At 42.9% G+C, this 27600-nt stretch overlaps 1 protein-coding gene across 2 annotated transcripts; it reads left to right on the top strand.

Moving 5' to 3' along the window:
- The first annotated feature begins 3411 nt into the window (after positions 1 to 3411).
- RUBCNL (rubicon like autophagy enhancer) lies at positions 3412 to 27198 on the top strand. 2 transcript variants are annotated; one of them, XM_075046201.1, is made up of 16 exons: positions 3412 to 3529; positions 4001 to 4110; positions 6295 to 6403; positions 8712 to 9380; positions 13723 to 13805; positions 17001 to 17208; positions 18084 to 18188; positions 20427 to 20469; positions 20834 to 20966; positions 21372 to 21517; positions 22336 to 22400; positions 23493 to 23731; positions 24474 to 24535; positions 25826 to 25979; positions 26096 to 26186; positions 26701 to 27198. In XM_075046201.1, the coding sequence occupies exons 2-16, from the start codon at positions 4039 to 4041 to the stop codon at positions 26811 to 26813; spliced, it is 2292 nt and encodes a 763-aa protein (XP_074902302.1). In that variant the 5' UTR covers positions 3412 to 3529; positions 4001 to 4038; the 3' UTR covers positions 26814 to 27198. The 2 variants fall into 2 exon arrangements, with proteins under 2 accessions (XP_074902302.1, XP_074902303.1); XM_075046202.1 differs by lacking the exon at positions 3412 to 3529 and adding an exon at positions 3764 to 3791.
- Positions 27199 to 27600: the final 402 nt, after the last annotated feature.

The following is a 27600-nucleotide window of genomic DNA, read 5'->3' as shown; positions in this document are numbered from 1 at the left end:
TACCAGCTACTAGGAAGAAAATTAAGTCTATCCCAGCCAAAACCAGGACAAAGGATTAGCCTTTTCCCAAGATGCCAGGTTTTCCCATCTGCCCTGAAATGGACAATACTGGAAAGCCTTTACAGCCTGAATTTAATGGAAAACTGCAAGGTCTTTTCATTTTTCTTTTCTTGACCTCCTGAGTCCAGCTCTACTCCTCCTGAGATCAGTTCCGCGCTGTCCTTTTCTCCACTCCATGATTTCCACTGGTTAAAAGGACGTGTGGACATGCACTTGATTCTGTCTTCTAATGACAATCATTTTGCTCACTACAGGGTCTTTAAAAAGAGCTTAATCTCATCTAAAACATGAATGTGCGTTAATTACGGCAGTTGCATAGTACCGGTAATGCACAGTTAGAGTTCCTGAGCAGGAATGGCTATGGTGCCTTCAGTCGCCTTGCCCTTCCAACTTGCGTGGCTGAGCCACTCATAAAACAGATGTCAAACCACTAGCATTAAATGATGTTGTCACAGAAATTATGGTCTTTACCTGCATTAGCGCTGACTACATATGTGCGAAGACATATCCACCAGAACAAAGCAGGACGTGCATTGATCTGACGGAGACGTGCCACAGCACCGTAAGGTCTACCAGCAAACGGAGGCTGTGGTAGCCCGCTCAGGAGCAGCGTGGCCAGCCACCCAGCAGCTGGGTGGAAAGCTGAGGACACTGTCACAAGCTGTCACCCTCTGCCGGGGTACCAGCATCCTCAGACATGTTTTGTATTTTGACTGGATGCCTGTAAATTAGCATGTCTGGAATTCTTTAGAGGCTCAGCTGACCAGGAATTTCCTGGATGTATGTTTGGCTTGGGATAGTTACCCTATCCTTGTAATTATTTTGGTTTTACATATAATTATTTTTATACTTCCTTCTTTTAGCATATCGGTGATATTTTTAACTTTAAGCCTATTCCAGGTAGCTCTTTCCTGGACAATTAGGAATAATGATTCTTTACCAAAGGTAGAATTCAGTCATTCTGCAACATTAGCCTTAAAACTTTAAAAGTAAAAAAAAGAAAAAAAAAAAAAGCCTTTGGGGCTTCTCTGTAGAAGTCTTCCAAATTATTGCCAAGGTTGAGCTATTTTAGTTGTGTGATTAAAAATACTCCTTTCCCTGATTTAAAAAGCTGGCCTGTTTCTTTCACACAATTTGATGTAAACATTACAGTAAACATTACAGAGTCAGCACTGTCTTGGGCCCCTGTCAGGAACAATGCCTTGAATGTTTTTAAATAAACTGTATTAGAGACACCAGGGATATCTGCTTTCAGTTCTACTCAGTATACCCTTTTGTAGCTCACAGATCTCACTGTGGTATATATCTTGGCTACTGCTGAAGTTTACAATCCGTTTACTTCCATGCCCAAAATGTGGAAAGTAGGAAGATTCCTCTACAGTGAGCTCTTAATCCACCGTCTCTGCTCCCAACCTCATTCTTCTGGTTTTTGATATTCTGCTGGAAGCTTTTGGGCGGGTTTTTGCTGATGCTTTTCATTTTGGCATATACACTAGACAATGTAACTTGTTTTTTTCCTCTTCCTAAACCAATGCGGGTCATTCTGGTACTAGGGCAAGATGCCAGTTTGGTGCACTCTGGTCTTGTTGAGTTTCCACCTTGTCAACTTTAAAAACAGTCTGGCATTTCCTTCCTCTTTTTCCTTGTGATTCTGCATCTGTCTACTTTTCTAATATTTCTGTTAGTGACATCCGCGAAAAGTAGAGAGGCTTTTAATCTCGTCCCAAGCAAAGGCTCTGACACAATACAAAGTTCTTGACAATGCACATATACAAAAAGACAGCAGCACAGAGAGGAAAAAAAGGCACTGAATGGATATGAAAATCTTTGAAATGCTACCACAATCTTCTTGCACAGTATTGCTTTCAGACATATTTAGTATTTTGCATTTGTGTAACGCCTTTCATGTAAGAAGTTTGGAAAACTTTATGGGAACGAAGCACAAATTCTCTAGCTGATTTTTGCCAGACTTTAGTAAGAAATCCAGCAGAACCATGAATAAATCTGTAGCCTTTCCCAGCTTCCTACCTGTTCTTCCCCACTGAACATGTAAGTTTCTCAAAAGTAGAATTTATTTCTACACATAGCCATGTGAAATTACCATTTTGTAGCCGGGAATTTGAAACCCTCACCATAGGATAACATCCAGACCAAGTTCAGACAACTGTGCAGCTTGGCCAGCGGCTACCCCTAAGTTTCCACAGCCCAAATCCACTGCCCTGTTTACTGGCCAAGTTATCATCTGTGTTTAAAAAGGGAGGCAAACACTCCAGAACATTTTCAACTCTTTTGCATTCTGTTTACTGATTCTACTAACTTCTGCATGGTACCATCTGGATTCTGCCTTTCTACTTCCTCATGGTTTGCAATTTCCTATGTTCGCGCACATATTTTTTGCATTTTAGGGACAATCAGCCATTTTTCAGCTCCACGAGTACAGCTCAGCATTCCTTCACTTTATTTTTAGCCCAAACCGGCTACTAAAGAACTGCAGTTTGCTAGCCTTGAGCTCGCTAACGCAGCTGACTCAGAGACCGGCCTGTCAGATGGCTCAATCCCTTTCTAAAGATAAGGAAGAATGGATTTTTGTCATTTTTAATGTGCCAGCTGGTTGTAAACCCTCCGATACAGCTGATCCTCGAGGTGTGTCTGCACATGTTGCCTGCGGGCCTCACCCTGACTGAGAAAACACCCTCCACACACACCCAATTGATTTACCTCGGTTTTGTTTGGGTTTAGAACAGAACAGACCAGACTATTTCAGTTGGAAGGGACGCAGGATGATCATCTAGTCCAACTGCCTGAGCAGTTCAGGGCTGACCGAAAGTTAAAGCCCGTTGTTAAGGGCATTGCCCAAACGACAGTGGCAGGCTCGGGGCACCGACCACCTCTCTAGGAAGCCCGTTCCAGCGTTCGACCACCCTTTTGGTAAAGAAACGCTTCCTAACGCCCGCTCTAAACCTCCCCTGGCGCAGCTCTGAGCTATTTCCACACGTCCTGTCAGTGGACCCCAGGGAGAAGAGCTCAGCACCTCCCTCCCCGCTTCCCCCCCTCAGGAAGCTGCGGAGAGCAAGGAGGTCGCCCCTCAGCCTCCTTTTCCCCAACCTACACAAGCCCGAAGCCCCTAGCCGCTCCCCGGAGGTGTTTTCTGGTGATTTTTCGATTTGTTTGCGCCGGTTCTGTTTGATTTCGCCGGCTTTCCTTCTCCCTCAGCGCCGCGGCGGCACCCAAAGCCTCCCCCCCCCACCGCCCACCTCAGCCGCCTCAGGGACCCGCGCCCCGCCCCTCCCCTCACGGCGGCCGAGGCCCCGCCCCGGGGCGGCGCTTCGTCCCCTCAGAGCGGGAAGGCGGGCGCCCGCCGCCGCCGGTGGAGGAGCGCGGTGAGGCGGCGGGACCCTCCGCTGCGGCCCGGCGGGCGGCATCGAGCGTTGTTCGCCGAAACGGAGGAGCCGGGAGCCGCGGTTGACAGGTGGGGCCGCGGGGGAGGCCGGTGTCTCGCAAGGCGCCGCTTTTTTTTCCCCCCCCCTTTGTTTTTTTTGTTTTGCTTTTTTTTTTTTTTTTTTTTTCTCCCCCTCTCCGGATTAAACGCTTGCGTGTGAAGGGCTACGCGGCTTTCCAGCGCCGTGCCGGGTTTTATTCGTGGCCGGTGCCTTTCCCAGGGCTTCGTCTCTTCCTCCTCTCACAGCAAACGGCGGGGCGCGGCGGGCCGGTGCGATCCCCTTATGGCTGTGGTAGGCATTCCCGTTGTGGTTTTTTTAAAAATAATCCTAAATTAGGCTGTTTCTGACAGGTTTCCAGTGTTGCCGCGCTCTGCTTCTCGGTAAGCACGCAAAGCCAAGAGGGGAAACAGCTCGGAAAATTAAATGTAGAGTCTGTGAAACACATGGAGAATCGCGGTTAACGTGGTCGCGACTGTAATTCCTTTCTCTGTTGCTTCCAGGTACTTAACAACAACAAAAAAATGCATGTTTTCCCATCATGTCTCTCCGTGCAGTAGCTCTCGCCAGCTACAGCAGGACAGAAGTCTTCAAGCAGCCCTGCTCCAAAAAGGTGAGGCGAGGAAGGCATCTCGACCTTGGCTCAGGGGTTTCCTTAGCTTTTTTTCACTTTTTTTCAAAAAAAAAAAAATAGCTTTTAGTTGTCCGTGGTTGTGGTAAATATTTTTAAATGCTGGCGGTTTCGTTACAGAGTTATTTTTGGAAATACAGTCCCAATACCGAGCAGGGAAAGGCCGTCTCATCCTATAAAAGATGTCAAATAGTCAGTGGTTTTTACTGGTTATGGCAGAGTGTTGTGGTACTTCTCATGCACCTCTGTTGTCATATTTCCTTATAAGTGCTCTTTAATTGCTTTTTGGGTTTGTTTTGGTTTTTGTAGTTTAATAGTTAAATACTAAAGGAGCTCTTTCTCAATCCGATACAGTTGAAATCATAACATCTTGAAAGTAAATGGAAATATTTTATCTGAATTCTCAGAACACGGGTTGCTTCTGATAAGATCTAAGAGATGGGAGGGTTGCTTAAAAAAGCCAAAATCTTAAAACTTAGCACTCTTCGTATTAACACTTACAGATGAAGTACTTGCATTCACCCTGGTGTCAGGCAGTTGTGATGCTTGCATCCTAAGAGATAGAATCTCTTAACTGCTGATATTAAAAACAATTTTTTAGAAAATAAAAGTAAGTAATAAAAAATGAGTTCCTGTAAGAACTACTTTATCCAGTCACATTGACAATATGATATTTATATGTACAAAGCCTGCCTACATGACGGGTTCTCTAAATTAGTGCAGAGGGAAAAAAAAGAAAGCACTATCACAGACACTGGAAGGGGTGTTTTTCTAAGCACTGGCATAATCAAACACTAAATATTTGAAATTCAGCATACTATTTTTAGCCTGAGATGTTATTCTTCAGTTAAAAGGGAAATTCTTTGTGGGTTTTAATTTCTTCTGCTTTCCGTCAGCCTGAAGGGTATCTGGGCTAGATCTGCTCTGAGTCACCTCGCTCTCCGACCGGACCACATGGGGAATGTAGAGGTCCACACAGGATGGCAGAGGACAGCATGCCTTTTAACTCCCTTCTCTTTGTATGGGATCACAGGGTGCAGGAGAGGGCCAGAGGCATCCTGGGGATGCTTCTGTGTGGAGACATCTCACTGATGTCTGTGAGTGGGGAGAAGGCACGAGGTACGCCTTGGTTAAGTGCCTTTAACGATGAGCCCATCAGAGCATGGCACCCCTTTGATTTCCCTGGTTTCTGTGATGTGCTCTGCAGGTCCGTGGCAAACTTGGGGCACTGGAAAGAGAGCGGGAGACAAATGTATGACCCTCGCAAGGAATTTGTGAGCTTGGGGAGGAGACCTGTTGCTTTGCTGTCCTGGGTGTATCTTACTCCCTCCTTGGAATTAGCCCCTGGGTATCTGCGCTAAACTGCTTGCCCTGGCTGAGCTTATGCTGGTTTGACAATATGGTAAATCCGGCTTTGGGTTTAGAAATACCGAATCGGAAGCGTCATGACCACACAAAGCGAAACGCTGATCTGGTATAAGCCTGCCTAGTCAGTTGAAATGCATTCAAAATTTTTGTCAGCTTATACTGGCAGGCTGTATGCCAGGTCAAGTATTATCTATTTGTGTCGCTTCTCACTTTGTGCTGGGTCAGCCAGATCGCTGACGTTGAACCACAGGTACTATGTTCTATCAAATTAGGCAGACGTGATTATGTGACCACGCTTGCTCCCAGTCGATACAGCTGGGAGATCAAGCAGCACATGCATCAGGTGCTTGTGGAGTCGGAGCCTCGTAGATTTACCTTGTAGCTTGTAAGCATCTAAACAGGCCTGTGCTTCCAGCTACAGATTGGTGGTTCCTTGAATTCTTTTCCACTTCATTGCTGTTGTTTTGACAGATATACAGACATCTGATTCAGCATTTTATCTCGCATATGCCTCATACACGTTTAATATTCCTACCTCCTACCGTGGAGAGTTTCTTTTGATCACGTGCCTTCTGGAGTGAAATGCGAGATGCAGAGTTGAGATGCCTGTGCTCTTCAGGTGGTGCGTGCTTCTGGGGAGATTTTCAGACAACCAGAAATACAGGCAGTGGTTAGGTGACTGTCGGCAGGCCTTAGCACGGTATTCTTCCTCCTGGGATGTCTGTGAGACTAGAGGTATCATTACCAGAGTACTGTTGTCTTATAACCAAATTGTCTGCCTGTGTGTTCTTGTTCTAGCTAAACCACGAAAGCCTAAAGGTGGCTTTCAATGAGTCAGCGTATTCTTCAAATCCCTCGGCAAGGATTAGCTGCCTAGCTCCGACACCTCAAATCTCCGTTCTCTCAGGTATGCCAATTTGTTCTAAAATGCCTCCCTCTGGGGAGCTTTGCTGGTGCCTGTAGTGCTAACAAAAGCTATCAGTGTTTGTGTGCACTGAAGTATAGTCTGGCTGGAGAGGGAACCTTGCTTATTGGCTTTGAAGATGGGACAACATCAAAGTATATTGCACGGTTTGAAAGTATGGGGTTGGTTTGCCTTTTAAATGGTAGTTTGGCCATTTTAGTTACGGTGTCATTTTGAGTGCTGGAGTAAAATACTTGAACCGTTCAGATGATTCTTGGTGGGTTAACTCCTTGTTCATTCAAGAAATAGCTTTTCGGATTTTAACAGATTACCATAATTACTCACATGAGTATTAGTTGCAAAACTGAATTTGAGATTTTTTTCTTATTGGAACTAACCTATTCTGGTAGTAGCTTAAAATGTGGGTTTTGGTTCGTTTGGGTTTTTTTTTTTTCTTTTCTTAAGCTTGGCAGAGCAGAATCATGAGTTAAATTCTTAAAACTTGTTCTTTTTTTCTCTTACAATCCATTAAGAACAAGTATTTAGCAGAATAAGTCATGGTTGTATGATTAGTGCTAGAGATGCTCCATGATGCTGGAGCAGTGGAGATGACAGAGGATGAGAGGGATGGAAAGTCTGCAGGGATGGGTTTTGCAATAGGAGAGCAGAGCAAAAGAGTTGAAGACAGTAAGACTAAATATTTGCACAGAAAAGATGCTGTTTGCAGCCCAGGTTAAGGTATTCCTGTGCAACTGAAATGTCAATAGTTACCAAAATTGCTTTCTTTTCCTGAAAAGATTTAAATATGTTTGTTTGAAAGTCAGCTAGCTTTTATTTTCCCATTTCTGCCCTTATGCTGCCATGGCTGGCTATGTTGGCAAGGTGTTTCTTTGCAATTATAGCCAGTAAAATGTGCAGTTTTGCTGCTATTTCTGCAAGGCCTTTGTCCTGATAAGTGGCAGGTGGCTGGTCCCAATCACTGATGAACTCCTTAGCTAATTTTGACCTGGCTTTACTAGGGTGGCATTGCTAGCAGTTCTTGTGGTATAGCTTACACATGAGGTTCTTAATAATTTTTTCAGCTTTCTCTTGATGAGGGCTGCTCTTCATATAGACTTGCTTTTCCAAAGTACGTGGGGGTGTTTGTTTCGGTTTTGATCCCTTCATTAGTAAACTTTCTTATCACGCAGTTTGAGTGCATGTTGGCTTCCAGGTGAGTGACTCGTGGAGAGGTTTACTGTTTTCCATTGATATATGTCCAAGGAGAGCAACCTCTGGGCAAAGTCTGCAGCCTGCAAGACTTGCTGCTTTTTTCACCAGCGGTGTTTAACATTCCTTGTGGTCCTAACTAAGAGTTCTTTGCCCTGGAAACGAATCTTCCTGATTGTATCTATTCTTAGAATTTTACAACCGACTTATCTTCCCCAAAGGAGACAGTTGTTAACTTCATTGTTGTGATGTGGTTGGTAGTTTCTTCTTGAACGTCGACTTTGTGTCTAATCTCTCCTTTGCTTGGGTGATGGCAGTTCCTGCAAGGCTTTTTGTTCAAGGTATAGGACTTCAGTTTATTCTTGAATAGCTACTGGTGGGAGTGTGCACTTCTATATCAGGCTAATGTTGCCATGTTTGCTGCTAAAAGCAGTTTTCCATTTTCTGTTGAACTAAGTTTTGCAGTAGATCACGTAGGATGTTGGCAGGCAGTACTTTTGATTCCTTCAGAGACGTTATAATGAACTCACTGTGACAGAGCTGATTTTCTTTATGGGTTCATGTAAACGTTGCCACCTCTGTGAATAACTGACTGAAGGTTACTTTAGCCTTTTCCACATAAGGAGTGTCTGACTGAACTGAAACACTCAAGCATGTGACCTTTTATTACTAAGTGTATCTTTTTTTTTTTTCTTCCTGCTCTATTGATCCTCCATATGTCTTGCTATAACGTGACCTTCTACTGGCAATAGAACCCGTACCTGTACAGGTAGCTGTACCTCATCCAGTTTTGTAGAACAATGATGTTTTTGAGCATGCTGACAATTGGTCACCATTAAAGTCTTAACTGGTTGTGTTTGGCTAGCAGCAGCATACTTTACTGTTGGTTTATTACCTAGCTTTATCAATGACAGAATTGCTTCCTGACTGCAGAGAGCAAGAGCTTTCTTGCAGAAAGTGGCAGCAGAGACTGGTCTGTGAATTCAGCTCTTTCCTGTCTTCTCACTATGTCAAAAATAACGTGTGTTTTATTCACGGTTGTAAATTAACCTTTTCTTAGGATTGTTTCCTAACTTCTCGGTTTCTTCCCTTTTCTGAACAGACGAATACTCAAGGCCAGCAGTGATCGGACATGCTGGAAGTTTTGGATCATACCCAGACAGTGCTGAAGCTATCAAAGACATTCTCATGTCTGTTTTAAATGCATCTGGTTTGAAGCCCTCTTTGGTGCAGGAGCAGACCACAATGCAGGGAGCTGAGCATCTGGACAGTGACATGGAACAGTGGGAAGAAAGCAGCGCCGGGGACAGCCGTGACGACAGCGACAGCGATTCTGCACATCACAGTGCTGCTTGTACACAAACGGACATTCGGTTTACAAGGCACCGGGCATGTTGGGACAACACACACTATGATTCCTCTAAACCTTCGCTGGATACTTTCTTTTGTCCCCGTTACTCTGATGGGGATCGTGCTGCTTCCTCCTTGAATGGTTTCACTCTTGCAGACGTGTCCCCTCTGAAGCGGGATTGTTTTACCCAGGTGACATTAACAGGAGGCACTGTCATGTCAGCTGTCGTGCATTCTGGAAAAGAACATTATACCTCCCCTGAACAAGACTTGACTTTCACAAGGTTTCTTTCTGATTCAGCTGTTGGTAAGCCAGCAGATCTGTTGAAATACCCTGATGCTTTGGAGCCTTCGCCCCTCAGCAACAGTGACAGCAATTCTCCCAGTGGACTTTCCCAGTCAGAGCCAGTCAATCAAACAGGTAACTTTACAGGTCCATTTTTGTTTTAAGATTTCTGTGCTAGGAAAGACAACTGTAATTGAAATGGGCCTTGTTTATGGTGATTGCAAATTAGACAAATGTTATCATACAAAATAGGAGAGAGGGGAGAAAGAGAAAGCTTAAAAACGAAGAAGAGCCGGAGGGTTGGACTTGGTGAAACAGGAGACACTTGTGTTTGCAGTAGGTGTCTGTTTCATGATGCAGAAATGCTTCTGTAATATGCAACCTTTGGTAAAACGTAAAAATCGCTGAGCTGTGAGCAATGTAGAACATCCACTGGCAGAGGCTTCCACCAACTTCATCTTGTCTTCACTGTTATCCTCCTTCCGAAAGCAGACAGCATGGATGTGGCCGTTTGGTTGTGATTCATTGGTGTGTGCTGGCTCCCTGGGACATCTCCTTGTGTTTGATGTGAGCTGGAGGAGAGGGATTCCTTTGATTCTGGGATTTCGGAGGCAGGGCATTAACATCCGTTCTCATTAGGCCTAAATTGGCTTGTACCAGACCTCTTCCCACCGTCTCAGAGACACATAGCCCCATCCGATACAGATCAGGATCTTTTTACCGCTCGCCAGTTTCTGACCATATGGATATCCTGCATGTTGGCTGTGAGGAGACGCAGACCGAGGGTTCCTAGCAAAGGGTGCCTTCTGTTCCTGCAGTGGCAGGGGGCTCAGGGCAGCGCAGGCCCATAGGCGAGGAACTGTGTCCTCAAGACGGCCGGTGGAGCAGCCAGCTTGGCTTCGGGGCTGCGTGTGCCTCCATGAGGCCCACTGGCCTTCCTGGGCTGCCCCTGCGCCTTGGCTAGGACAGCAGAACAATCCCCTCGTGTTTAATACCTGAGGTTGATATGAACAGTCTTCGCTACAGCAAGATGAAGAATTTCTATTTTATTTATAAAGGGTGTTACTGGTATCTGAGTGCTTATTCTTACTAGGTGCTGAGCCTCGGAAAGGTGGTGCAGCTGAGGCCTGACTTTCTGCTGGAAAGAAAGCAAACAGCAGAGAGCACTCAGCCTGCCTTTGTATTATAAATAAAAATGGCAGAGGCTGGGTTGTTTGTGGTTTTGTGTGGGTTTGGCTTTTTTTTTTTTTTGTCTTCTTCCTTTGGTCAATACTAGTCATAGTGGTGACGCTCCTGCCAAGCTCTGTTCCTTCCTAGCTATTAACTCGGAGCTCCTCCAAGGCCTCAAGCTGGCAGCAAGATCTCAAATAGGCACGTGCCATTTGGAGGACTGGGAGCTCTTAATAATAACAACTTTGTCACCTGGGATAGGCTGTCGTCATCAGTTAATATGGTGACGATTATGGTGGTTTCCTTCTGCTGGGTGTTTTGTTGGCCCCGTGTAGCTGAGAGGTGCCCGTCAGGGTGGTTGGAGCCAGCTGGGGCCAGTCGTGCAGGTTTGGGTATCTGGGTCTGGAAAACACAGCCCAGGCTCTTGGTGTCAGCGGGGACCGCGAGGCACGTGTGTAAGAACAGATCAATCATGCGTGACTCGATCTTCTGGCACGAGCAGGACGTGTCACAAGCTTGCGTTGGGTCAGTAATGCTGCTGCCTCTCCAGAAAGCAAATGGAGGAATATGGCTGCCAGGTGACTGAAGAAGTAGCATCCTTGATTTTACTAACAAATACGCCTCACGGGAGCCAGGATCCTGTTAGACACTGTGCAACGTGGTGGGCTCTGTCTGCGTTACACTTTGTTCTGTATAAAGTGAAAATTTCTGTATTTCATCGTTTTGTGTTGCTTCTAGCCATTTAACTCACCACTGGGTAGCCTGGAGTGAGGGCAGTGAGGTCTCATTCTCCCCTGCTTTGTGTGGGACTTTGAGCACGGGAAAAGCAAATGGCAAACTGAAAAAAAGAAATAAAATGCCTGATTTGAAGGCAGGAATTACACAAGAGCATCTCCTGACTTGCCATCCTTTCCATGGCTGTCTCAGAGGTGGTGGTTTCTCACTTTTGTTTCCCATAGGAGAATTGGTGAGGGATGCAGAAGACATAAGAAAATGACAGAAGATGACTTAAATCAGCATAAATAATTTTTTTCAGCAGGATTTTCTCCTGGTCCTCTGAGACTCCTGTTAGGTCTTGTTCATACGTTTAAGGGCCATTCTCTGGTGGCCTCATGCAACCTTCTTTCTGAAAAGGCTCCATCACTGTTAATGAAGAGCCTGTGACTGAACTTGGTGTTGTCTGGGGGCTCTGTTGTGGTTGGCGTGTCACTGGCAGTTCACAGGGCTTGTTCTTGCTTCTAACCTCTGTGTGCGTCAAGGTCACTTCCTTCTGTGGCTCTTGAGGGCTCATTCCCCAGCCCCAGCAGCCTCCAGGCAACACTGCTCAGGAGCAGAAGGGCAACCAGATTATTTTTTGCATCAGACCCAAAGTTGCATCCCATTGCTGGATGCGCTGGGCTCCTTCCCCGCGCTCCTTCTGACTTTACGTTCTTTTCACTTAAAGGTGCAAGAGGTAAGCAAAAGAGAAAGCTCCCATTAGATTTCAAATTGATATTTAAGATGAATTGCATCTTGTATTTTAGAGAGAAAGGAATAGTTTTCCCATTTCCTTATTTCTGTTTATTATTTTTAGTTCATAGAGTAATGTTTGTTATCTTAACTGATGAGAATGTAGGCTTTATCAAACTGTAGAGTCTTTAGCACTTCCCTGTACTCCCCATACACTGTTTATCCAGTAAGATGAATCATAAAATAGGCATTAAAATAACCTAATTGGGTGATTAAATCTGTTTTGAAAAGTCAGATCATCAGCTTTTCTGTTTTTCCTCCATGGCATACACAATGGAGGTATTAATAATTATGTAAAAAACACTATGTCCGTGTTGCTACGCTGGAGCACAGTATTGCCTTTCCAGCCTGATGTCACTGATGCTGTGGGCAGTGTAACATGGTTTCTATAAATAAGGCAATATAAAGAATCTAAACTAGGCCTGAGAGTGCCCTTTAGTTGGAGAAAAAGTTTTCATAAATCCTCATATTTTGTGGGACCTCTTTATCCTTTCTGTGACTTAAATAAATGTAGGAGTGTTTTTCTGTTTTTGTTTTACAAAAAGCCTTTGATTAAGCCATGTTATCTGCAACGGCTTTAAATGGCATGTGTGGTGGTAGCATTTAGATACAATCTATTTTATCCTGTAAACATCACCACAGTGAAACAGAAATTGTTTGGTTATAAGGTCAAAGAAGAAATAATAAACAAACACCAGTCAGTGTTAAAATAAACAAACACACACACACCCAAAAAACAACCTCAACAAAAAAAACCCAAACAAAAAACAAAACAAAAAAAAGCCCAAACAAAAAAAAAAAAATGCAAACAGAAAACCAACAAACAGGAGTTTCCTTTCGTGTCTCATTAGTGTGTACATCCATAGACATTATATATAATCTTTGTCATCCTTCCAGTAAATTTCTTGTAGCAGTGGTTGTGAGTGCTTTGAAAACAAAACATGAGGGCTTGATCTCACACCTTCAGTTCTCTGGGGAAGAAGATTGTGACTATATATACATACTTATATATAAAAAGCAATCCATGGTACATCTAGAGAACACCAGATGTGTGCTCTGCTGCATAGTGAAAAGATCTTAACCGGAAAAAGAGATGACTTTTGTTTCACGTGCTCATTATACTCAGCAGCAAATGCCAGGAAAACAAAACTGCTATTCTGGGAAGCAGGGAGTACTGTGGCTAATGCATCTGCCCCAGTTGCACGTATATTACCATGCAGTATGGGTTGCATTTGGAAACAGGAGGGAGATTTCCTCGAGGTATGGAAACATAACTGCAAAGTCTCTTCCAAACTTGCTGTAGTCACACAATGCCAGCAGTGATTCAGGGAATCTTTTAAGGCTGATGCATCTCTCTGCGTGCCCAGACAGCAGTGAGATTTCTTTTTCTTCCAGCTATTGTGAATGAGCAGAAAAGCAGTGTTAGCTGGCTGTGTTGCAAACTGCAGAGCGTTACTGTAATCCCAGCCCCAGGTTCTGGCTGTGGTTGAGCCCAGCAGCTCAGGCCGTAGCTGGGAGAGGGCTGGTGTTGGGAGCACAGCGGTGCTGTCACCGCATGGCATTTAAACTGCATTTCCCTGGTAGCTGATACTCATGCTTCAGGTTGCCAGGGTAGTTCAAATGCCAACGTGTTCCTCGTATTTCTCTCTTTCTTCTTGACTTCCACCACAACCTCCAGCCCCAACGGTGTTCAGTTTGGGGAAAGAAAGTTTGCTTTGCTTTCTGGAAATTACCCTGCATGCGTCCTGGGAGCTGCAGAGAAAGAAATAACTAATAAAAGTTCTTGTTATACCCACAGGTTCTACTACTCTGAACATAAGTGCTATACCGTTGAATCGTTCGTTGCAAGACATCTGCATGCTTCCAGAAGATGTGGAGAAGGTGAGGACAATAAAGATTCCTGTCGTTGTTTTTTCTATTTTATAGTGGCAAAACCAGATGACAGGAGGCATTTCTCACTAACAGAACTCTCTGATGGACTAGTCTTTACAAATACTGTATTTTCCCTCTTCTTCCCCTCTGTGGGTGAACCTACAAACCTAAAATGCCTATTTCTTCCTTTATTTTTACTCTTAATCCATTCATTAAATATTTTAATTATTTTAAAAGAATGGAAATATTTTAGAGCACTGTATATTTCTGCTTTTCGTTCTATCATTTTCCCACAAATTCCTTGAGACCAAACTTTAAGATTATTATAGTCAGTTTAAAGTTATGTTAGGATATGTTATGTCGAATTTGTTGCACCTACATGCATATGTATGACATTTACCTCATGCTTTTTCTATGAGGAGATAGGGAGAGGTTGGCTTTTTTTGTGTGTGGTTATGATGAGCATGTGAGATTGCTGTAAAAGAATTACAGTGTGATTAACAAGTACAGTAACTGTAACATTTGCAGTAATTTAAGCAGTTTCGCATGGCTTTTGAATTTGCATAAGAGGCCCAAATGGACTTAGGTGTGTTGACACATAGGCAGCCCATTTGAGCTTATAAACAGAGATAAAGATGAGAAGATAACGCTGTCACATGTAACTCGGTGTGCTAAATGTTAAATCTTTTCTAACAATTGGAAAAGAAGGGTTAATGTTATAATTCAGGTTATCGCAATGAGTAGGATTTAAAACAAAAGAGCTTTAAAAATGTGCTTAGAAAAGGAGATTTTTTTGCTGGACTGTGGATGTGCATATGGTCCTGTGTCCTGGGCCCAAGAGGTAATCATCTTTGTGCACAGCACTGGTTTTACTGGAGTGGCAAGTTCTGCTTTTGATTTGAAGCTCTCGCTGTCCCTAAGGTGCATTTAAAAAACAAACAAGCAAACAACCCCCTGCCCGCCCCCCCCCCCCAAATACCCAATAAATCACACACCAAAACCCAACAAACTCAGTTAACTAGCTTTTCATGTTGCTTTTTGTGAAAGGAGAGAATGTTTCTCCATCTGTAATGTGGGAACCAAAACCAAAGTAATTTGCTTTCAGTCACCAGGAGACCAGTGAGTAGATGTCTGGATTAGAAACCACAGTCTGAGAACTATTGAGTGAGGCAAGATCGCATCAGCTACTTCTCCTTTGCAGGTGATTGGGGCTGATGTGATCACAGGTTAAAAGATATCAAGAGCTCAGTCCATTATGAGTGAAGCTGCCTTTAAAAAAAACCAAAACAAACAAAAAAACCCCAACAAACCAAAACACTTTTAGGTTGTGAAATAATCTCTTTGAAATTTAGGAGACTGAAAACTAAGGTACTTGTAGTGTCAGCAACTCTGAGCGTTGTAGTCGTGTGCCAGGAAGGAGATGGGCCAGATAATCTAGAGGGACTTTCCACTGATGCGAGTGGGAGGGAAGAGAAGTGAGAGGGTTGGTGTGTCACAGCTGAGTTGGGACTGCTTCCTAGGGTAACAGACTTATCAGGAGGCAGAGCTGAAAGCTGATAGTCATGCTGAGTACAAGAATGCCTGTATCCTGTTCCATCTTTTTGCAACACAGCTCTCCCAGGTACACTCATAATTGCTTTTATCAGCGGGACGTGCTGATATGCTGTGTTCTGCCAGTAACTTGGGGTTAACCAGTGCCACGCAGTCTTTTTGAATCTTTAAAGTAGGAGATGTTGTCTTTATTTCCCAAAAGGCAAAAGGCTGTTTAATTCTTTCCTTTGCTAATGGTGTGTCCTGAAGTTCACTGAAAGTTGTCTTGGGAGAAACTGGGCACCAAGCTAAGTGATGTTAATCAGTCTTAGGGAAAAGATAAAAGTCTCTTCAAACACCCACAGGGACTTGTGGGCTCTCTCTAATGTTGAGATTAATCTCTTCTAAATGCATTTGGCTGTGGAGAATAAGAAAGCAGTGATGTCTGTTGTGGTCCTTAAGATTTAGCTGTTTGTAAACACTGATGTCTGTCTCCATGCTTTCCATGGAGGGAAAGGCTGTAGGGGATATCACAAATACTGACGCCAAGCGGTACAATTTTCTGAGCATAAGCCACTTTTATAAAGCTTTAATTATTCTGCACTCAGAATCTCTAGCCTTAGATACTGCTGTGGTTTTTTAGATGGAGGTTTAGCTTTGCACAATGCAAATGTGTGCAGTTGAGGGGAGAGGGGGAGAGTATGCTGGGCATCTCTGGGTTTCCATCCGTGCATGTGTCTCTCCATGATGCATCCACTTTTGAGCTGAGCCTGGGCTGGGAAGCTTTGCCCAGGCCAGCAGCTGTAGCACAAGGGGGGCTGGTGGGATGCTCTGTTAGACCACAGGGAGCAAGGGATGCAGCAGTGACGTTGAAGAGACTGGATGTCTCAGTGGTGCTGGAGGAGACTTTACAAATTCCCTTTTCCCAGAGAACGGGGGACCCAGGCAGGCAAGATGGCAAGGGACACCATGGGGAGGGGTTGTCTGGCAGGGAAATGCTACCGTGAAGCTTTGAAACATCTACCTTTTATTTAAGGTGGTGTGAACCCTGGGGAGCTAGGTTCCCACTTACCATTATCACAGACTTTCTATGCAGCCTTGAGTTGACCTTGTAAGCTCTCTCACTGCACATTCCCTACTTCACTGCCTTAAGTCTTAACACCTGAAAGCATTTTACTAGCTTCTATGCTACCCACCACCTGAAGATCTATAGTCCCTTCAAAACTTTCCACTTCTGACCCCATCCAAGTTAGTATGCATGCAAACCTGCTTGTACACACTGACTTGAAATTAAATCCTACTAAATAGGTTACATGGATTCATGCTTGCATACTAAATAATATAGTGTAACTAGAAGACTATGTCCCTAAAATGCATACATATTCATCAATTAGGCATGTAATCAAGTTTCTTTTTATCTAATAGATGGGTAAGATAAAAGTAAATTGTATGTTTTAATCAAAGGCGAGAATTATCTGGGCAGTTGCCTTTTGCATGTTGTCTCTGAATTTCCCTTGGGGTAGGGTTTTTTTGTGTTTAAATGAAAGGTGAGATGGCCTTGCATTTTCATTTCTTGAGTTGAAAATGTACAGGGAAAAATTAATATATTTAACTTCATCTTAAGGAAATATAAAATATGCTGTGTACTAATGAGTGTTCTAATCTTGTGTCCAGGAAAATGCACACTTTTTTGTTGCAGATATGATTATAGCATCCCTAGAAAAAATGAAATGTAATATCCTAAACCAACAAACAGAGTCCTGGGGTGTGGAGGAAACAAGTGGATCAGATGGCAGCTATCACACTGATTCGGAGTTATCTTCTTACCCTGGAGTGAAGAAGTCTGATTCTTCTGTTGCCTCGTCAGACAGTGGTTACGAAGGCAAGTTACTTAGTCTATAATGCAACCTTGTCTGACAGCCTTTGCCATTTATTTTTGGACAAGAAAATACTAAATGAATTCGGGCATTGCTTGGAACCAAATCCTCTGTTACCTTCTTTGGTGTCTTGGGAGCTGTGTTCCCTCAGGATCATTATGCCACAAGTATTTTCCCTGTGGGTCAAATGCTTCCTCTTGAATGCTCACATCTGTGTTTTATTTATTATAATTAATTTTTTTACATGAAAAAGAAAATGTAAGGTTGAAGTGCCACATGCCAAGCACAACTCTCCATAGATTGTGCCTGTAGTTGGCTGGTTTTCTCTCTGCTTAAATCCTTTTTTGCAGGATTTGAAGCTTGGCTCTGTTCTTCCGTGCTTACTTCTGCACTATGCAGATCAGGCCACACAACTGATTTCAGTGAAACTGACCAGAGTATTCATTCACATATAGTTTCAGGCAAGAAAATAAACGCTCCTGGCACTATAATGCTTGAGTCAGCCCATGCATTTTTAAGTAGATTTTAGTCTCTTGATTAATATTGATCTTGGTGGTAGAACTTAAGTCTAAACGATGTAACTTCTGGGGAAAAATGAATGGTGTGCTTGCATGTGAGAAGTGGAGAGACCACTGATAATAAAAAGCTTTTGGTTTAGTCTCTAGAAGCTTCTTCCTAAGAAACTGAGGGACATGCTGTATGACAGTCTCCCAAGAATTGGCTTTCTGTGTGTGTATAAAAATAAATAAATAAATTAAATTGCTCTTTAAATACAGCCTGTGTTCTAAAGTTTTGGTAAGCGAAGACAAATATAAATATAACTGCAGCTACTCTGTAAATGCTGGAAATGTTTAACTGGTGTTGCCTTTGTTCTGGACAGGCTGTGCTTTGCTGCCTGTCAGCTCCCCAGTGCATCTACCATCACGTCATGAGATTACTAGATTTCATTGCCACAGTGACTCAGAGGATGAATATGTAATTATTGGTAAGACTTTAAAACTATACCTGCAGAAACAGCTCCATTGCATTGTTTGGAAAATCCATTGACTTAGTAGATGTTAGTGCAGGAGAAATAACATGAGAAAATGAGAAGAATGAAGTATGCATGACTCCTTATTGCAACACATGCAGAAATAACCGACTAGTGCAGGATTTCCTTTCTACAGTAGGATATCTTTGCTGGTTTGAGGGTGTGATGGGTTGACCCTGGCTGGATGCCAGGTGCCCACCAAGCTGCTGTGTCACTCTCCTCAGCTGGACAGGGGAGAGAAAATAGAATGGAAGGCTCATGGTTCGAGATAAAGACAGGGAGAGATCACTCACCAATTACTGTCACAGGCAAAACAGACTCGACTTGGGGAGATTAGTTTAATTTATTACCAATCAAATCAGAGTAAGGTAATGAGAAATAAAACCAAATCTCAAAACACCTTCCCTCCACCCCTCCCTTTTTCCTGGGCTCAACTAGACTCCCGAATTCTCCACCTCCTTCCCCCAGCGGTGCAGGGAGACAGGGAATGGGGGTTGGGGTCACTTCATCACACCTTGTCTCTGCCGCTCCTTCCTCCTCAGGGGCAGGACTCCACACTCGACCCCTGCTCCACTGTGGGGTCCCTCCATGAACTTCTCCAACATGAGTCCTTCCCACGGGCTGCAGTTCTTCACGAACTGCTCCAGCGTGGGCTTCCCACAGGGTCACAGCCTCCTTCAGGCATCCCCCTGCTCCAGCGTGGGCTCCTCTCTCCCTGGGCTGCAGGTGGAGATCTGGTCCCCTGTGGACCTCCCTGGGCTGCAGGGGGACAGCCTGCCTCACCATGGTCTTCATCACCATGTGCTGCCAGGGAATCTCTGCTCTGGCACCTGGAGCACCTCCTCCTCTCCTTCTTCACTGACCTGGGGGCCTGCACGGTTGTTTCTCTCACATATTCTCACTTCTCTCTCCAGCTACTGTTCTTCTGCAGTTTTGGGGGTTTGGTGGGGTTTTTTTTTCCCCCTTCTTAAATCTGTTCTCCTGGAGGCTCTACCACCATCACTGATGGCCGTGGCCTTGGCCAGCGGTGGGTCCGTCTTGCAGCCAGCTGGCATTGCCTCTGTCGGTCATGGGGGAAACTTCTAGCAGCTTCTCACAGAAGCCACCCCTGTAACCGCCCCGCTACCAAAACCTTGCCACGCAAACACAATACAGGGACTGAAATTATGTCTAAGGATTAAACCCAATGAATGTGGGTGAGCAAAGTGTGAAGCTGGCACAACCTCAGCTAACCACAGCAGCATTGTTTGAGAGAATTTAGGACTTGATAATTTCCTAATTAAAGAGGTTAATTAGGTTTTAGGCAGCCCTCGCTCTGCTCCAGGACTAGAGCAGAATGTGTCCCCTTATAGCCACCAGTGGGCTGCTTCTTTTCAGGACTTCCTGAGTTTCTTTGGTTAGCTTCTGTTTTTTACACACACAGAAATAGAAACCCTTAAAAGTAGCCTGAGCAACATTTAATCTTTACCTTATTTTTTCCTGATAACAAATGCTTTTTTTTACTGCTCCCTTTGGTTTTAGAGATTCACATTTTTTTTTACCTGCTCTCCCTAATCTAAGAATGAAGAACTAGCTCCCAAAACTGCATTTCTAGTAGCAAGAGTTATTTTGATATGTATGAATGGGGAAGCGTTTGTCTTGAGAACGATATGCATGTCCAAAACTAATGCTACCATTGTGAACATATTTTGTCTACATAAACGTAATGAAGAAGTGTGTGCTTTAATTCCATTCATGTCACCTGTTACTAACACTTTTATAGCATTAACTGGCATGTTTGTGATCAGTGTCTTCAAATATCTGTCAGTGGCTGAAAAAAATTCATGTGCGCTCTATCGGTTCTGTATATTATTAATGTCTAGTCCCTTCTGGTTGGACCTGGACTAGCAGGCACTTAGTCTCTCCTTACGGATTACCCTGCTCTTGAAGGGAGCCTGATGGTGATAATAGGATGTATTGCTGTTAGGAGTACTCTTCATCAGCGGATACAAGAGATCTGCAGAAGAGATAAGACTCCTTATGCCTGTTTGCAACCAGGGCTGAGGTTGTTTCCCACATCCAGCAAGGATGTTGTAAAGATGAATATACTTGAAATTGACACCGTGGTAACATAGAGGGTAGATTTAAACCAGCGCTGAGTAACATAAGCTTTGCTTCTTAGATGGCTTGATAAAATTTTCTCCTTTACCGCAGAACTTGAAGACCTTGAAAATCTGTCTGTCTCCCCAGATGAAAGGTATTGCTATGTATCTTTACTATAATAGCCCGGTGGCACTGCCTTTTCTGCTGGACCAGCTTTCTGGTGACTTGGCTGGCTGGGGCGGGAATGATGTGGGAGTGGTAAATTTGGCCCTCCCAAGGAAGGGGAAGGAATGTTGCTTGACAGCAAATGTCTGTGGCGCTTGGCTTAGCAGAGCGTTTCTCTGGTCCCGGAGTCTTGCTGGAGGGTGGTTGCTGTGGCTCTGCAAGGGCCTGGGTGTATCAAAGCAAGGGGATAGGAATGAAGGGATGGGAGAGAAGTTTTCAGGGATGCAGAAGAGGTAGCAGAGCTGCTGCTGACATGCTGCTATTTTTCACTGTCTGTATTGCTTAACTTTCAGATCATCTTTTGAACCAGGCAGCAATTCTGCTGAAGCAACAGCCCAGGAGTTATGCAGAGCTTTCAGAAAACACTGGCTGCAGACAGACTCTGCAGTTCAACTGTCTGGTTGCCTGAGCTCATCTAAGCAGAGAGTGAGTCTGAGCCGAAAACAGCGGGCTCTTTATTTGGTTCCCCAAATAATCATTGTCTCACTGCAGCTGCTTCACTGTTAGGGAAAGGGGGAAGCTGCATTTTAAAAAAAAAAAAGAGAGAGAAAATAAATACAGACAAGTACTTACAGTTTATTAGTTCACTTTAGGTATGTTTTTAGAAATTTTTCTCTTTAGCTATTTTCAGCACATTTAAGATGTGCAGTTGTGAACAGTTGGGATGTACTTTCTTCTGGGACTGAGATGAGGGAGTTTAACTGAGGGGGACTACATGCAGGTGAAAACTGAACTTTAAAATCCTGGAGTGTAAAGGGAGATGTTTCATAGCATTTAACACATGTCCAGCTGATGGGCTGTTCATCCTCACAAGTTTGTCTTTCCCAATAGTTGGTGCTGAAAGAAGAGATTCCAAGAGAGCTTGAGTCCAGTTTGAATCTGGCTGAAGAAATAAAGTTCATATCCAAATTAAGAGGATCTTCTGGCTGGGCCCCACCAAGATCGCAGATTATATTTAATATTCACCCTTCAGTCAAGTAAGTCTAAGGGATCTGAGCATTGTCATTTAGTACAGCATGGGGATTTGTCTAAAACCTGCTGAAGTTAATGGAAGGAGCCTGGGTGATTTAACAGAACCTAAGCTTAGAGCTAATGCATGACACAGCCTTCTGCAGTGTCTGTCACCAGCTTCGCTAGAAAGCAGATGGCATCTTTTTCCCTCTGTTGGCACGTCCTGATTAATATGGCACATGCCCTTTTACAGATGATAATACACATACTGTTTGGTGTTACGGTTGCAGTGTGCTTAGCTGGACTCCTGAAAATTTCATTTTGTGAGACTACCTGGAGAATATTCCTAAGAGTTTCCCCACATCCCTGCTGATATTTTATGGGTAGTAGGTTTTCAGAAAGGGGAGAGAAAACAGCTCGTGTTTGGGGAAACTCCTGTCTCACTCTACATAAAGTGCTGTTACATGCACGCAGTAGGCAAACTGGCCAATTCCCTGTGTTGCTGCAGGTCCAGTTGCTTTTTCAGTTGCAGGTGTGTATTTCCCCTCTCCCCCTTGATATTGGTGCCACCTTAGGAAATGGAAAAGAATTTAATTCTTGCAAGAAGCCATATTTAGAAGCAGTAGTCGATGGTGTATTCTCCACAGAATAGCTTGGAGACTCCCACTAAAATGACAATCTGCATCTCCTTCCAGAATCCCTTTCTTCATGTGGAGGAGTAGGAGTCAGCTCCTAATCTGGACGTTTTTGCTGATGCTAGTGTAGCTCTCTTGCACTTTGGGAGAATATTAATTAAACTATGTTTTGGATGCTGAAAGGTGTAACTGTTTGCCTCTGTATGCAGGAGAGATGCAGTGGTGGCTGCCCAAAACTTTACGTGTGTTGGTTGTGGAACCCCGATAGAAAGCAGTAAGTATTACCAAAGGTAAAAAAACTAATAAGTCCATTACTAGTAATCTGGCTATAATCCTCACCAACAGAGATGTACTACAATTGTCAAATTATCTGAGCTAGAAGGAAAATCTCATTGTTGGATGTACCTGCAATAATAAATCAGGCAGTGGGATCTTACCACTACCTGGAATTTCTCATTGTGGACAGAATATGACACTTGATAGGTGCCTTCTCATATACAGTAAAAATTCATGACAGTCAACAACAAAACATGAAAAGCTATTAAAAAAATAATCAAGCTTCCAGGCTGGAAAGTGCTGGTTTTACATATTCCAATGTTTTCTTTCATTCAATAATTTTTAGTCTGTGCCAATTTACACATTTCCAGAAGTCTCTTTTTAGAGACTTTATGGAAGCTTTATGCAAGCTTATGGAATGTGTGGTTTAAAACCTTTTTTTTTTTTTTCTTTAAATCTTGATCACAAAATCTTGCTTGTGTTTTATTTGTGATATTTTGTGAGAACTGCTTGAAAGCATGATGATTTACAGGTCTGACAACCAGACCTCACCTAAGAAATCTTTGAAGTGGCTTTCGAGACTTGTTCTGGGTCTGCTCACAAAAGAGCAGCATTTGTGATGCCCTGTAAAGTGTCAACAGTCTGTGATGGCACATTAACTTGAGCAAACCTGAGATGGTGAGATAGCTGAGAAAAACCCACAAACCTCTTTATATGAAAAAGTATTATAGAAGTGTGACTTCAAGATCAGCTTGTTCCATTTGGTGGAAGTATTTTGTTGTGTGTTTTATCTTGTGTCTCTTTTTTGTGGGTAAAGCCAACTATGGTTCTCTTAAGATCTCATGGTGATAAATATAACCAGTTCAGTTTGACAAAGGTGGAAATGAGGAAAGGTTTCTCTTCTAATGCAAAGTACAGACCTTGTGCATGTGTTTACCACAATAATAAAACCCCCTGCTTAAAAAAAAATAAAATCCCTTGCCCTTTACTCCAGCAGATCTCAGTTATTTAGACGGAATAGGCATACAGACAAGAGGTACATCCCGTAAGTATTATAAATAGTCACAATTTCATTGCTCTCTACCTGCAGAATATATCAGGAGACTCCGCTATTGTGACTACCTGGGGAAATACTTTTGTGACTGCTGCCACAGCTATGCCCAGTCTTCCATTCCTGCTCGAATACTTTTGAAGTGGGACTTCAAAAAATACTATGTATGCAACTTCTCCAAACACCTACTGGACAGCATATGGCAGCACCCAATTTTCAATGTGTCGTGTATTAACAAAGCCCTCTACACAAAAAGTAAAGAAATGGACAGGGTGAGGGTAAGTGTGACCTTTTTTTTTTATTGGGAATTTGTGGGTCTGAGACTTTTGGGAAAAACTCCTTGGGGCAGGTTGTCCTTTGCCATGTGTGTATGTGGGAAGGAGGCAGAGTTGGTTTCTCTGCACCTGGATGTGTCCCATCACCGCTTCTGGGACTTGCCCTCTCTGCTCTCAGATGAAGAGGGAGGAGGGAGAAGATTCCAACCTATGCCAGAGGTCTCATTTCCCCCCTTGTCTTTGGAAGGCGTTTTCTTATTGATTTCCAGTTTTAGTTCATGGCAGGGAGCTGGTCTCCTGCAGTAAATATTTACTTCTGCTTGGCAATTGGCTGTTGGAAAACTCCGGAAGTTTTTAATGACTCCTTAATTTTGTGGGCCATTAGAGAAAACACCGCTGGCTCATCTAAGGGCTGTACCTCCTACAGCTTAAGGAAGGGTGCACTTACCTGTTCTTACATGGGTTTGGGTCTGGCATCTTGCTGTGCTGACACTGAGCCATTTGTAGCGTTAGGAATTGCTTCCCTTGTCAGTGAATAAAGTAGCCTTTGCCTTCCTTGGCCTTTTGTGCATTGGAAAATCCATTTGTTTGATTCTGTGCTGAGTGCAAAGTTCCTATTTTTAGGTGTGGCTTGATATGCCAACAAGGGTTGCTGGCTCAAATAGTGGTGTTCCTCACTTATGAATATATAAATGCAATCGCTTTTCATTTAAAAAATGTTTTGTTTTTCCCCTTCATCTTTTAGGAGGTGCAAGAACAGCTTTTTCATTTAAAAAAGCTTTTGAAAACCTGCAGGTTTGGTGAAAGGTATGGACCATGACTGTGCATGAAAAATAGTTTATTAAAATGTACCTAAGGTGCTTGTAGAGCCTTCTTCTCCAGAGGCATTTGAGTGCACTTTTAAATGAGTTAATATGATCATTAGAGAAAATGCTGATAAATAAAATTCCTTCTGTTGCACTGCAAATCTTGAGTGAAGAACAGGTTTGATGTGATAGCTTTCTGTTTCTTGTAACATACTTAGACATTCGGGTTTAAATGTTGAATGATTTTTTGTTAGGTGTATAGTTTTTCCTACTCTGTCTCTTTTAGATTCTCACTCAGTCTTAAAAGGTCGAAGATACTTATGTGTATCTCTGACATGATTTGTCTTAAAAAAATAATAAAAATTAACAAATGTGTTCCTTGAGGATTTAAAGATTTCTTCCAGAAATCTGTCATACTGCTCAATTCAGTTTATTTTATAAACATATTCAGATGAAAATAATAACCAAAAGTGATAAATACCAAAACATGACCTTGCTTGTTGCTTCAGATTAAAATTTATGGTATTCACCTTCCCAAACTATGTGCATAACTAATAGGTAGAAGTGTGAATGATAAAACCTTCACTGCAGAATTGCTGACCTTTTTAAAAACAAACATAAGCACAATAAGCTTTAAAAGTAGATGCTCTTCTCTCTTTGGCATGGACCTCTTTTATGCATTAATTACTTGTTGTTCACCAAAATTAAATATAAATATATTTTAATGTCTCTCTTCTGAACAACCACCTGTGATTCTATTATAGAAAGAAGCATTAGGATCCTCACTGTGCCTCCTACATTGGTCATAGTTTAAAAGTAATAGCTATATTTTCAGTGTTCACCCACTCAGTACAAGCATAGTTTCACCCAATAGTGACCTATGAGGGATAAAAACCCTCAAAGTTCTCTTTGCAAAAAAAAAAAAACCCCCCCCCCCCAAAAAAAAAAACAAAAACCCTAGCTTATTGCATTAGATGCTGTATGGGATTTTACATACTGTTCCTGAGGTAGGAGAGAGCCCTTTACACATTATTTAAGAATTGCTGGGATAACTGCACATGGCAGCTCCAATGCCTGAGGAATGCACATTGAAAGCAGACTTTTTATTCTAAATACCAAATCCTCCAGTTTTTGTTAATGTGATCTCAGACTGGGAGGGGAGGTAGGATTTAGCATAGACTTGCCTTATATGATCCCTGGGTGACTAGAGAAGCAAAAGAGGCTTATTCTTCAAATATATTTGAAAAACAACTTTTTTGTAACTTGATTTGGTTTTTGTTTCTCTTTGCAGTGTACTGAAAGAATTTGAACAGGTTCCCAGCCATCTGACAGAGGAGCTGCATCTCTTCTCACTGGATGATCTGGTGAAGATCAAACGAGGGCAGTTATTGCCCCTTCTTAAAGATATTCTGAAGAGCTCTACCTCCCATGTGGATGGCTGCGAGGTAAGGAAAAGCCAGGGCTCTTAGTGTCCTTGTGGCTGCTAGTGTGAGGAATATCCCTGCTGACATTCCCAAATAAGTTTTTCTTAGAATAAATCAACTGTTTTGCTGTTTTGTAGCTCTGTCAAGCGAAGGGGTTTATCTGTGAATTCTGTCAGAGCGCAGATCTGCTCTTTCCATATCAGATTGCCAAATGCAAAAGGTGCACAGGTATGTTCCAGACCAAACGTTTTTCTTTCTTCCTTGGGGGGGATGTTGGTGTGTAAAACTGTTCAGACTTATTTTAGGAAAACATTGAGAACTTGCTTCACTGAAAGCATGTGTATTTGAAAACCACGGATAGCATATATCTTTGAAAACCAGCCTGTGGTAGCTGTCTTGCATCAGTGAATTCAGAGAGGAAAACCCAGGGACTTGCCTGAGCATAGTTATGGCTGCGGTGGGGGAGGCTGTTTTTTGGGTCTGCACATGAGATCCAGCCTGGGAAAGTGCTATGCTGCTGCTATATGAGATCCTGCTGACATTCATGGTAAATCCTGCAAATCTTACCAAAATGTTTAGTCATAGTTATTAACAGTGGTTGCTGTCACAGCCTAGCACTGCTTCTATTTACTTTTATACTTGGGTGAACTAGATAGAACATCCCTCAAGGAACACAGCTATTGATTCATTTTTCTAATTTGTTTCTTCCTGAATGTTAAACTGTGCGCGTATGGATAAACAGAGTGCAAAACATGCTTTCACAAATCGTGCTTCAAGTCTGGAGGCTGCCCCAAATGTCTGCGGATTGCAGCTCGGAGGACGCTTTCAGAAACTCCATCACTGGTGCCTCCGTGAAACTCGGTTCTGATGACTGCTGATTTTAGAAGATGCTCAAAGCCAAATCTTCAGGTGCCTGACTAAGAATTAAATAATGTTGTTTTAGACATTGCTATTTTTAATGTGTGTCTCCTTTATGGGGGGTTAAAAAAAATACAAAAAAAAAAAAAGAAAAAAGGGAAAAAAAAAAAGGAAAAATATTATGTTAATATCATTGTTGAAACTCCTTTAGGGCGAGTTTTCACGTTAACTGGTGACAGAAAGACTGGATGTTAATTCTGTGAGCAGCCTTTTGTTGCTATGTTTCATCCTTGTATGTAAGATTTTTAATATTATATTTTTCCATATAAAAATTATTCTCTGTAATTCTGCAAATAATGTATAGGTAGTAAATGAGTGTTGGAAATCCTTACCTGTGTCGGACTTTGGATATAGTGATAGGGAAAAGTGGTGAAGTACAAAATCATTCTCGCAAAAGCTCCAATAGAAAAACCTTGTCTGCAAGTTTTAGGCAAATGCTGGTCTGAAATTCTGTTCTGACAAATGCTTAATGTGAACCAGTGGATTTTAAGTTTCTTTTAAACAGATGTATGCAACAGCTTGTGGTGGGTTGAGCTTGGCCTGCTGCTAGATGCCCACCCAGCTGCTCTCTCGCTCCCCCTCCTCAACAGGACAGGGTGAGAAAATAAGATGGAAGAGCTCGTAGTTCGAGATAAAGACAGGGAGATCACTTACCGACTACTTTCACGTAGCAAAACAGACTCAAATTGGGGAAAATTAAATTTATTGCTAATCAGAAATTGAG

This window comes from Buteo buteo, chromosome 14 (genome assembly GCF_964188355.1).
Source record: "Buteo buteo chromosome 14, bButBut1.hap1.1, whole genome shotgun sequence".
Classification (NCBI taxonomy): domain Eukaryota; kingdom Metazoa; phylum Chordata; class Aves; order Accipitriformes; family Accipitridae; genus Buteo; species Buteo buteo.
Note: the sequence above shows the minus strand (reverse complement) of the source record. Positions and strands in the feature narration are given on the sequence as shown.